At 40.5% G+C, this 12,703-nt stretch overlaps 1 protein-coding gene across 4 annotated transcripts in view; it reads right to left on the bottom strand.

The window, feature by feature from the left end:
- Wdr11 (WD repeat domain 11) overlaps positions 1-12,703 on the bottom strand; it is a 53,064-nt gene that overhangs the window by 35,578 nt on the left and 4,783 nt on the right. For 2 of the 4 annotated variants that reach the window (XM_038328999.1, XM_038329014.1), the window contains exons 4-10: positions 11,673-11,846; positions 8,162-8,348; positions 6,291-6,456; positions 5,635-5,749; positions 4,709-4,904; positions 4,319-4,422; positions 765-941 (exon numbers count right to left, since the gene is read on the bottom strand). In XM_038328999.1, the coding sequence (XP_038184927.1) occupies positions 765-941; positions 4,319-4,422; positions 4,709-4,904; positions 5,635-5,749; positions 6,291-6,456; positions 8,162-8,348; positions 11,673-11,846 (1,119 nt within the window). The remainder of the gene's footprint in view (positions 1-764; positions 942-4,318; positions 4,423-4,708; positions 4,905-5,634; positions 5,750-6,290; positions 6,457-8,161; positions 8,349-11,672; positions 11,847-12,703) is intronic. The other 2 variants (XM_038329007.1, XM_038329023.1) reach the window with 1 other exon arrangement.

Below are 12,703 nucleotides of genomic sequence, written 5' to 3'. Positions count from 1 at the left end.
AAAATCTATTTCCTTTCATGTCAAAACGGGGTCTAATCGCATACACTTTGAAACCTTACTTAACTTCAGGGACATATTTTCTCTGAAAGATTTTTTAAATATAAATCAATATTTATAATAATTTAATTTAAACTTTTCTATACATGAAAGTTTATATTTTTGAGACTCAACGGTTTTTATAAATGCAGCTAACCTGAGCTCATTAACTGGATTGTTCTTTAAAACAAGTCATGACAAGATAATGTATTATGATTGTTAAATGTGATTTCTGAAGTTAAAGAAACTTTGATTCACGCCTTCGATGAACTGCTTACCCAACACCAAACCTACATTTTTACCTCTTAGACTAGGAAAACAGAAAATCTAACTTTTAGAGATTAGATGGAAAAATGTACATAAAGAATGGAGCACAGCCTTGGTCACTGGTGTTAGCTTGGTTAATCAGCATTTCCACTACCACTGAACAACAGCTCATAGCCATTGCCTCTCCTAAAGCTCGCTGTCTGTCCCAGAGAGCTCCAGATAGTTCAGAAATGCACTGATAGAGATCATCTCACACTCATGAGCTCAGTGCAATTAAAATAAAAGCAGGAAACAGGATAGAAAAAATAAGAAAAATATTTCAAGGGAAATATTTATATATTTTTCCCCAACCTGTTTCTTCTTTTAAAACATCCCCAAAGAGAATAAAAAACTTTCTAGAAATTCAGAAACCTAAGCATCTTATAAAATGAGTTTAACAAAAGAACAGGCCAAGTACCCACCAACAGCAAGGAGTGGCTGATACATCTTTATGTTTTTCGTGGTCAGTGGTGGGCACATCCGAATGGCAAACTGAGGAGATGGGAGTCCTGAGAGCAGTCCTGTCAGCAGGAATTTGAGGTGCACTTCCTGCAGAACGGAGCCTTTGGGATGTTCTTCCCCAGCAATTGCACTTTGCCCTGATATGTAAGAAAAAGTATAAATGATTAATTATAAATATGCTGACCTTAAAAACCTACATATGCTCACCAGGCCTAGAAACAAAGGTGTCAGGGATCTCTCTAGGGCAGCAGTTCTCAACCTGTGGGTTACAACCCCTTTTGGGGGTTGAACGACCCTTTCAAAGGGGTCACCTAAGACCACAGGAACACAGACATTTATATTATGACTATAACAGTAGCAAAATTACAGTTATGAAGTAGCAACAAAAATAATCTTATGGTTGGGTGGCACCACAGCACGAGGGACTGCATTAAGGGGACGCAGCACTAGGAAGGCTGAAAACCACTGCTCTAGGGGCGGTGCTAGCAAGCTCACGACAGCCTGGAACAACTTAAGGACTTATGTCACTGATTCAAAAATAGATTACTCTAGGTCTTGCTACCCAGAATTCAGGGACCTGTATCTTCAGAGAAACACTGCTTCAGACAGGGCTCCTGGGAGAAGGGCACTGAGAAGAGGCCGCAGGAGGAGAGCGGGAGGCCTGGCTGAGAGCTCCGTCTGTGGAGCGCGGTGAGTCACCACCTTTCTTTCCTGCAGGGCTGCTTTTTAGTCAGAGGGGCTTTGTGAGACACATTAAACTAGTAAGCACAAATACTCAAAGGACTCGTGATTTCTAATAAGAAGCTATAATAATAATATAATAAATAATAATTATATATAATTATAATTATAATAAAATAAGAAGCTATATATCACAGCTACAAAACTATAGTTTATTATTAAATACTTCATATTTAAGTATGTAAAATAAATAAACATATTAATAAAGAATATATGCCACATACAAAGGACCATTGTAGATAGTTATCGTTTCCCTTTTGAGACTATACTCTGACTGACTTGACTCGTATAGCCCAGGACGACCTTGAACTGATTCTGTGACCCAACCTCTAGGACATTATATGCTTGACATGTCTGAAATTACAGACTTGACAGGTTAAGTATCAAGTTACATTATTTACATATGCATTGTATGTACAAATTAAACAATAACTCCACTTAAAAACTATTCTAACAGAATGTAAGTACAATAAGTACAATAAAATCAAGACTGTCTGCTAAAAAGGCACAAACTTCCTTTTTTTTTTTTTTTTTTTTTTTTTTTTTTTGAGACAGGGTTTCTCTGTGGCTTTGGAGCCTGTCCTGGAACTAGCTCTTGTAGACCAGGCTGGTCTCGAACTCACAGAGATCCGCCTGCCTCTGCCTCCCGAGTGCTGGGATTAAAGGCGTGCGCCACCACCGCCCGCCTACAAACTTCCTTCTGTAAACCACTACTGAACACTGGATTTGCCAAAAGCACACAACAAAGAATACACACGTATACTGTGAGGTTAAATTACTGACAGTGGGTGAGTATAATCTACTGAAGTTATAATCTTTTTTAGTACTGCCATTCTGAAATCTACAGAAGTCATAGAAAAAAATTCATTAGCTTAATCCAGTTAAAACAATTCCTTGGGACTGGCCACACAACTGATACCAACCAATGGGATACTGGGAAACAGGTCTGAGAGGTATACCATGGACACCAGACTCCTGGGAACTGTCGCGTTTCTTGCATTTTCCCTAAGAAAATGAGCTGAGGCCTCAATGAGCAGCGGCCTTTACTTAGTAAATATAAGCCACTCTCCATATCTCACAGAACTGCTTTCCATTATAGCCAAGTACACAGTGAGTTTCAAATTATAAGTTTAATTAAAAGTTTTAATTAAAATGCTTGCAAGTGACAAAGCTTCATTTATTTAACATTTAAACTCCATTGTAAGGAACTGCTTGACAGTCTCTATCTTTCATTTTAAATCCGGTAATTTATATCACTTAGACACCTAAACAACATAAAAATTCACCTGAGTGTGGGCTTCATGGTGCTGATTAGTTTTGTTCATTTGTATACATAATTCTTTTTACTTTAATATTTTATGCTAAAAATAAATTCAATTAACTCAGAAAATTGTTAATGACTAAATAATTCTGCAAAACTTGTCAGTGTGTTCAAACTTCCTCATAAGGATTTGTCTGGAAGAACAGACCGAAGTAAAAGATGGTGTAACTGAACAAGGGCCTCTACAACAGGATGGACCAGGACACAATTAAGGTCTTCAAGGTTGGGGTCTTGCCCCAGATAACCATGGCACACATAGGACTGGAGACCACTTTTAAGTGCCTTCTCTGGAGCCAGGAAGATAGGGTTTACATGTGGTGTTTTCCATCTACTGCTGTGCGGTTGAGGTCATGTTTGCAAACTTCTCTGGGACTCATTCTCTACATACATGGAGGCATATTAACTATGCTGCAGGGCTGAAAGATGCACTGTGCATCTGGCACAGCACTAGTGCAGTAGTAAGCACACAGAAAGTATCACTTGATTACTATGATCAATAAGGGAATGTTCTTTGTAGCATGTTACCTGGCATATAAACAAAACAAGTAATATCCATTCTCATTACCTTATGTAAAATTCAATGCAGAAAATCCTTTATAAACCACGTTGATAATTTGGAAAAAATTAAATGTCAACATTGCTGGCATATTAAAGTCTGACAATTCCAAATGCCATAACGTTTGACACTGCTAAGTCCCTATACTTCCTTTCATATCCTAGCCCCTGGACCATGCAATGACTGAATATTCTATTTATAAGTATCTGCTGAAGTAAGAATCTTCAGAAGAGAAACATCAAAAAGTGTTCTCTTTTCTAATACTGCTCAGCTAATTTATTCTTTCAGTGAATCTTCATTGCACATCTACAAAGCACAGTCCTGAGGATATAGAACTGAATCACTGAACTGTTCCTGTAGAATTAAGGCCTACTAGAAGAAAGAGAGAGAACCCACAGTCAACAGCACTGTGGGTCATTATTAGGGACTATAAAGAAAGAGCACCTAAATGAGCTAGATCAAGAACAACACTGGCTGAATTTTGAATTACAAGCAACAGAAAAAGGGGAGAGAGGCAAGCAATTAATGCTAAGCTGTGGCTCAGGGAGCATGCAGGCCCCGATGAGGGAAGGCCTGCAAAGCAGGGCTCTCCAAACAGAATCCAGCCATCTGTGATCCCGTCTTTCAGTCTCTTTCATCTAGATCAGAAGCTCTCAAGGATCCGACTTTCTGATTCCAACAACTGCGGAGCCCAACCAAGCCACCTCAGATATCCTCATGCTTAAATAGTTTAGACTCCACTGGTTTACTTACGAAAAACATAAAAACATCTCCACATTTTTAGTTTTCCTGAATATTAACTTTGACTTTACAATACTTGCCAAGTCAGTTACACTATTAATTTTGCACTTCAAAAGAACATCTTATGTGCAAGTTAGAGGAGTAAACAAGCTTACCAATCATATTATCCAGGGAGAGGTCTGGGAGCTTATTCTGCAGCACTCCGACCGGAATCCCACAGAAGGACACTGGCGAGTACAAAGGAGACACACCGGAACTGCTGCAGAGACACCGTGATCAGAGGGTCACACACATTTAAGCCATCATTACACATCAGGTCCTCAAATACCAATCCCAGGCCACGGCATTTTTCTTTTACAGTGGCAGTTATTAATCCTGGCCACAGGTGAAGCAACTGTCGGAACATAACCCTAGCGAGCCAGTGCATATGTTCTTTAAAATGGTTTTATAAAAACCAAACTCTTTGTATATGATTCTGGCAATTAAAAAACAGAAACAGAAAACAACAATTAAAGCCCAAGCCACAAGCCTATGCGTTCACTCACCTGTTCCGTGCATTTCGACTGCACACGGCAGACTTCAGTTCCCATATCATAACCCTGCCGTCACTCACTATGAGGGCAGCTGCATTCTCATTAACAGGACAGCACACCATACTGAAGGGGCGGACAGTTTTCGTCACCCTGATTGCATCACACTGGCTTCTCAAGTCATAGGTAAGCTCCTGAACGGGATCTGGGTCTTAAGGGAAAATGGTCTCTTTCAGATGCCAGTGAGGAAGCACAGACAAAACACCACCTGTTTTGGTGTAAACAACCTCAACCAGAAGGACATCATTCTGTCACTAGTGCAAACTGCCCAAACCAGTGTCATAGCTCACTATTACTAATTCCTTCAGACTACAGATATTGCACATAAGAAGTACAAGTGTAATCCCTAGGATAGCAACGATCACCACTCTTGTGTCTAAGAACGTTAAAGAATACTTTGAAAAGCACCAGCAAATGACGCACTGCAGACCACACCTGGCAGTAGTCTCTGAAGTCTGGAAACACCCACGCTCCATACAATTTCCTCCATCTATGTGTACACATCATTCCACAAAAACATTATATTCCCCGAAAGATCGGACAACAGGGTGCCTTGGAGACTAACTAACCTTCGCTGTTTACAGTGAACGCTATCCTAGAGCAAAAATCAGGGTGCAAGGCTAGAGGCATCACAGCAGAGGACACAGTCACAGAAGGTTACATCTATCTGGCCTGTGCACATGTCAAGAAGGAATGACAACTGCTGTCTCTGCTGCACAAAGGAGGCACTGCTGTGATGTCCAGAGATCAGCTGGGCGTTTGTACCGTTCTGTGTCACACTTTCTCAAGACAAGGATGTCATCAGCACTATTCCATGCGATGCTTTCTAAGACTATTTTGAAGAAAAATATCATTAATATCAGTGTGAGATGTGCGCTCACCTGGCTCATCGTTTGAAGTAGCAAAGACGCTATTATAAGACCTCCGGACACGCAAGGTTATGCAGCCATTTTCATGTAGGCAAAACAGGCCATCGCGCTGAGAGCAGGGTATAACCTTTAGAGAGAGACAGGTTGGTTTGTAAAACCCAGCAGAGCATTAAATATATGTCAGGAAACTCAACTCATATTTGAAAAATAGGAGACACACACAAATATATTCTTTAAGATTTAATGAAATAAACATTTCAAAAATCCACTTGCAAACCTAAAATTCACTTGTCCTTGACATCTGTATAAACTGAATTACAGTTTTGTGTGCGTATATATTTTTGAGACAGAGTCTTGCTAGGTCTCTTTGGCTGGCCTGGAACTCACTATGGAGCCCAGACTGGCCTTGAATTCAGGGTGACCCTCCTGTCTCAGTCTCCTGAGACATGAGATTACAAGCACACACCACCCTTCTCAGCTCTTACCTAGTTTAGTAAATATTCCAGCACCAATAAGAACAATTTTTAGGTAACCAACCAATTAGAAGTGCAGGAAATAAGGGGCACTGAGTAATACCACTGCTATCTCAATAGAAGACAGAAGGGATACACATAGCTTTGGCAAGGTCATGGGCTTGCTAAATAACATTCCTAGTAATTGATAGATACCTGCAGAAAGGGAACTCCAGTTCTTTCTATCGCAATCACACCCACGGTTTGATTCACTTCAAGGTCAAGGATTAAAATCTCCCGGGGGTAGAGCAACAGCATGTGGTTCCTTTTGGAAGGCAGATAGGCCAGCTGGAGGCAGTCGTTGAGAGCTACAAATTCAGCACTGAGAAAAGCAAGAAAGAGGAACCATCAGCAAGGTCGGCATCAGGACTCCATCACATAGAAACTGTCAAGAACGGACTATTTCCTGAAGTGACCAAAATGGATGACCATCTGAGCTGCAGACCTCTGCTAACTGCCAGAACTCAAATGGGCTGGGCAGACACAAGTGTTTTTAAATCTTTGTGACATATGAAGTAAGCAGTACAGAATTCTGATTATAATGAGATGGTGGCAGTACTGGCACTCACAAGACAGTTTTATTTTTCCTTTGCAATTAGAAATACTAGACTGCTGAAATACAGACTTGGGTTTAAAACATAAAACATTCAGAGTGACAAGAACCACCAAATTGGGAGTACTGTTGCCGTCTATGTGGACGGGGCTGGCACCTCCTCTCCTCTGTCCTCATACTTTAATGCTATCCTAAACAAACTAGGGTGGTTTATTCTCTTCCATTTTCTTCTGTGCAGATAGAAAATGAAACTTGTTAAAAAAAAAAAAAAGAAAAAATCTCGTCTCAGACTCAGTTTAGTATCTAGTTCAATATCTTTTATTAAACATTCAATGTTCTGACATAATTACATTGAAAGTTTTGGAAGTTCAGATCAGAGTTAATGTGGGTGACTAGAAGAGAGGATTCTGTACTGCACCAATTTCCCGGCTGCCAGCCCCAGCTGTGTGAGCGTGAGTGACCCTGGGGTCCACTTTCCTTCTGCTGTACAGTGAGAAAGGCACAAATGCCTAGGACTGGAGTAGACTGCATGGGTCTGTGGATGTGAAAGCATCCAGTCCAGTTCACTTAATGGACACAAAGCTCTTTCCAAAGCGCAAGATCACATGATAGAAAACAAAGCAAGCATGACAAAACTATTTAGTCTGCTAAACAATTACATTATTTGCTTGTGACAATGAATCCACAAAAATATAAAGTGCTATTAGGGCACTTAAAAGGCAATCTTAAGCCGGGAGGTGGTGGCGCACGCCTTTGATCCCAGCACTCGGGAGGCAGAGGCAGGCAGATCTCTGAGTTTGAGGCCAGCCTGGTCTACAAGAGCTAGATCCAGGACAGGCTCTAAAGCTGCAGAGAAACCCTGTCTCGAAAAAACAAAAAAAAAAGGCAATCTTAAATCATCTCAGCAAAGGCTAGGAGATACATTACCAGTAAATTGAATCAATATGGCTCAATATACAAAAGCAATATCAATCTACAAATTCACAATGTTATTTATAGCACAATCTTTTAGCAGATTAATTCAATTAATTATTCACAATATAAGCAGAATAATTCTAGCATATTAAAGATGATTTTGAAACAAATACCAAGAAAACTTCCAAAGCTATAAGAAAATATAAAATTGTAGTTCTGGCAAAACACCAGTAATCTATTTGTATCAATGTGAAAATCCAACTTCCTCCATGTGACAGGACCTCTTAATGAGCTGCACCTCCAGTCTTCACGTGGCCAATGACCACAACTTTAAAATTATTTCCTATTTTCACAAGTAAAACTAAGACGTGATAAATTTTAACCCACAAAATCAGTGAGGAGGTCCTAGCACAACCAGTGGACTGAAGAGGACAGTGAATGCTGAGTCTCTCCAGGGGAGATGAAAGAGAAAGTTTATCATAATGTAGCTTCAAAGTCAACGCTCTCAGAAGAGATGGGCAGAGCTGCGAGCTCATGGCAGTCTTTGCCCTGCACTCACCTAGGTTTCTCCTGAGTGATTAAAATCTTTACTTTATGAAGAGCCTTCTTGGCTCCCGTGGCCGTGGCCAGCTTGTTATGAGCTGGGCTGGAGTGTGGGCTGGAGATGTACACTTTCTTCCCAGGGCCTGAGGGAGGCTTGGATGGAGAGAAGTCCGAGATAAAAACAATGCCCTCGCTGGTGAGTACTGTATCGAGAGAAGCAGAACTCTGAGTAAGGGTCAATCCAGGTTAGCACACAGCTCTACTCCAGCCCATGAAAGCAAGATAATGGTACCTTAATGGCCTGAGTAGGCAATACTGTACTCCGACCACTTGGAATGCTGTCCCACAGAAACAGGTGTCTACCAAGACAGTTCACCAGAAGCCTCCAAGCTGAGATTCTGAATTACGTTTTATTTATTTTTTTTTTGTTTGTTTTTTTATTTTTTTGTTTTCTGGGGTTTTTTGTTTGTTTTTTGAGACAGGGTTTCTCTGTAGCTTTGGAGCCTGTCCTGGAACTAGCTCTTGTAGACCAGGCTGGTCTTGAACCCACAGAGATCTGCCTGCCTCTGCCTCCCGAGTGCTGGGATTAAAGGCATGCGCCACCACTGCCTGGCTCTGATTACATTTTATATTAAAAAGATTTTGCAAGATTATTGGCATCAAGAACATTGATTCTTTCAGAAAAAAAAAAAATCTATGCATAGACTTCCACTCCCATTTTATCCTATAATCCAAGCATTTTTTAGAATATACAAGCCATACATGAAGACTATCACATGTAAGAAACCTCATGTTGGCCGGGTGGTGGTGGCGCCTGCCTTTAATCCCAGCACTCAGGAGGCAGAGGCAGGCGGATCTCTGAGTTTGAGGCCAGCCTGGTATACAAGAACTAGTTCCAGGACAGGTACCAAAGCTACAGAGAAACCTTGTCTCAAAAAAACCATAAAAAAAAAAGAAACTTTGTGTTACCTTCAGCCAAGCACAAATATTTGATTTGATGACACTAAACTTTTATGACCATTGTGAGCTACTAATAAGTATCCTTTTCCTTTAAAAAAGAACAGCCTAAACCTTAGGATAAAAGTATTTGTTTGTATCTGTATGTCCACATATAACACATACACACACACACACACACACACACACACACACACACACACGCACACAAAGCAGAATGCCAACCGATATACTTCCTATCCATGAGACAAAAGTATCTCAGCACCACACTTAGTAATACAACTTAAGCCTTCTTGTGACTTAGAAAAATCATCTCCCTCAAACCCTGGCTGATACTAGGTATACGGCAGGGAACCACACATGTGCTAGGTTCTGACATCAGTGAAGCCGCTATAGGCACAGCGATCCAGGCAATGTTACGACAAGTTCAGCACATTCTGTGCAAGTGTAAACCCAAAGTGGCAGCTGACATGTGAAAAGTAGAGAAGGCGCGCGCGCGTGTGCGCGCACACACACACACACACACACACACACACACACTCACACAGTGTCTCCACAAGCCAAATAAGAGACACGGGGTTAACACAATGAACTCAGCCTAGTCCTTGCCACATTTCAAGTTCTGAAAGGCATGCTCCCAGGTCTCACTGGCTTCCTTCTTTCAGGCCATTGTACTACACTGACTATAATGAACCTATTGTTCTTTTTACTGAATTTTTTCAGCAAACCAATAAGTGAGTATATACGTATAAGTACATACATAGACAGGCCTGAACACAATGTACTGATCTTATTTTTATAGGCAAGTTTTTCTCTTTACTTTTCTTTCTCTTTCAACATAGACACACTAAAACACACTGCCTCTCTCAATAAATTCTGATAGATAAAATCAGAATTTTGAATCACTGAAATCCAGGGAACACACTACAGTCCACAGCCAATTCTTCTGCCTCCTTCAAGCCTCTGGTCATTACTAAAATAAAGCTTGTTCTGGCCATTAATCTAATGTAACTTTACAGCTCTTTGTCCCCATTCCTCCCCCAGCTCCTTCATTGGATTTTATTTTCTTTATACCATTTATCACCTTTTAAAGACTTATTATTTTTTAGTGTGTGTGGGGAGAGGTGCCACATACATGTGGTTGTTGAATTCTATGAAGTTGGATTTACAGGAGGTTGTGAACCATCCAACATTAACATGGGTGCCAGGAACCACACGAGGGTCCTCTGCTAGAATGGTACAACCTCTTAACCGCCGAGTCATTCCTACAGCCCCCACTTAACATCTCTTAATACACTAGAACTTACGAACTCACCATTCACAGTTCAGAGTCTGACTCTCTCTTACTAGAACAGTAACTCCATGAAGTTGGGAAACTCCATCTTGGTTCCCAGAATAGGAATACTAGCTAAAGCAGTATCTGTTGAATCACTGAATAAAGAGTATTTTTAAACAATAAAACTACACAAATATCTAAAACAATTCTTATCTTTAATTTAATCTACAAAACACAAAATGTTAGCAAAAAATTTCTACAAAAAAATTTCTACAAAAAAATTCTCATGAGCTTGTCTTTTACACAAAATAGCATCAACTGCCATCATGTTTTTAAAAGCAAGAACTTTGACTACAGATGAAACGAAATTCCTGACTCAAGTTCTTTAAACCAAGTCTACTTAAGTCTGATCTAAGATCATAGCAGCCCTCTGTCCCAAGGTAGTCCAATACTATTTAGCCACAAATTCAACATGTGTATTGAGGGGACACTAGCCCACTTGAGCATGTGGCTTTAGCAGGCCTTGCCCTTCCACCCCATTCCCTCTGTCTTGCTAAAAAACATTAGATTACATTCCTAAAGCTAGCCACCAAGGTCTATTCCCTCATTTGGCTACTTTTTCCTCCTCAGGCTGACTACCAAAGTCCAGCTATCAGAAGCCCCCTTTGGCTCACCTAATTAACATGACCAATTAAAATTAAACACCTCATCCTAACACAGGGTTCCCCCTTTACCTTTATAAACCACTAATTGCCTATGTCCACATCTGTCTTCTCTCTATCCAGAGCAGTCCTTTGTCCCTCTGGGACAAATACCCCTTCCCCCTTTTCCTCGTCCCCTTTCACCTTCGTCCCCTATCTCCTTTACCACCACAGTCTAGCCCACTCTAACACAGATCTCCTCTTCTCCTCTTCTTAAGTTACACTTGCAAAATCCTTTGCTGCTGTTTGCTGCCTGAGCCAGAAAGCAGCTACTTTTAACTTTTCTTCCCTGCTTAAAACAGGTGTTTGGGTGTGGTTTGTATCTAATCTGGGGTCTGGGAGGAAGCCCCTACTGTGCAGTAGTTCCCCTTCATGTATGGCTTGCCAGCATAAGTATCTAACAATAAAAGTACCTGCAAATGGGGTGGGGTTACAATTCACTACGTACATCAGGAACTGCAGCTAAGTGGAGGTGTGTTTCTCCAGTGCTCACTTTAAAGTCACTGAGGACATATAATGCATGCCATGTATATAATACTAATTTCATTTTTACGCTTCCTAAAACTAACTTTCTACAAATAATTATTACTTACACGTTAAGTGTGAGGGATCGAAAGGGTCAAAGGAAAACGAAAGGATGTTATCTGCATAGCTCTTCTTCCACAGCTTGGTGCCAGTGTCTGCATTCCAGAGCACGATGTAATTTGGTGGGTGGATAGCAAGCAGCAAGTCTCGGGAGGCATCTTGATTCCACAGCCACTGCACATCTGCCCCAGAAAGATGAGAGAAAAACCTCAAAATGTCTGGTCACCTTGTCCTTGATACTTTTCCAAACATATAACCCTTAAAATCCAACACCTGTCCCCCAAATGTGATCTATATGCATTATCAGGCTAATTTTATATAAAAATAAATTGTTTGGTTCACATCTCAATTAACCTGAGACATTACTCTTAAAGAAAATGTGCAGTAACCATTACCTGAAACTATCAACTCAGGGTCTGAGATTGTCACAGGCACGATGCCATACTTCACAGTGCTTTTGTGGAATTATCTCATAACCCTGAAGCTTTTCATGATTTTTCAAAACAATAAATATCTTAGAAAAAGAATGTTGCTTAGTACTTAGTACATAATAAATACTCAATAAATATTTTAAAAATCACCATTTAAAAATTACTACATACCCCCAAAGACGCTCTATCCTACCATAAGGATAGTTGCTCAACTATGTTCATAGTGGCTTTATTCATAAGAAACAACCTAGATGTCCCTCAACTGAAGAATGGATAAAGAAAATGTATATTTACATAATCAACTATTACTCAGTTAGAAAAAAAAAGACATCATGAAATTTGCAGGTAAAGGGATGAAACTAGAAAACATCATTCTGAGCCAAGCAACCCAGACCCAGAAAGACAAATATGACATGCACTCACTTATAAGTGGTTATTAGCTGTTAAGTAAAGAAAAATCACACTACAATCTACAGGCTAGGAGAAGTCAGATAAAAAGGAGAGGGCTGGGGGGATGCATGGATCTCCCCAGGAAGAGGAAATAGCGGTGGACTGGAGATGGGTGGGGATGGGAACAGAAGGAGGGATCAGGTGAGGAGGAGTACGGG

The sequence above is a fragment of the Arvicola amphibius genome, chromosome 1 (assembly GCF_903992535.2).
Source record: "Arvicola amphibius chromosome 1, mArvAmp1.2, whole genome shotgun sequence".
Classification (NCBI taxonomy): domain Eukaryota; kingdom Metazoa; phylum Chordata; class Mammalia; order Rodentia; family Cricetidae; genus Arvicola; species Arvicola amphibius.
Note: the sequence above shows the minus strand (reverse complement) of the source record. Positions and strands in the feature narration are given on the sequence as shown.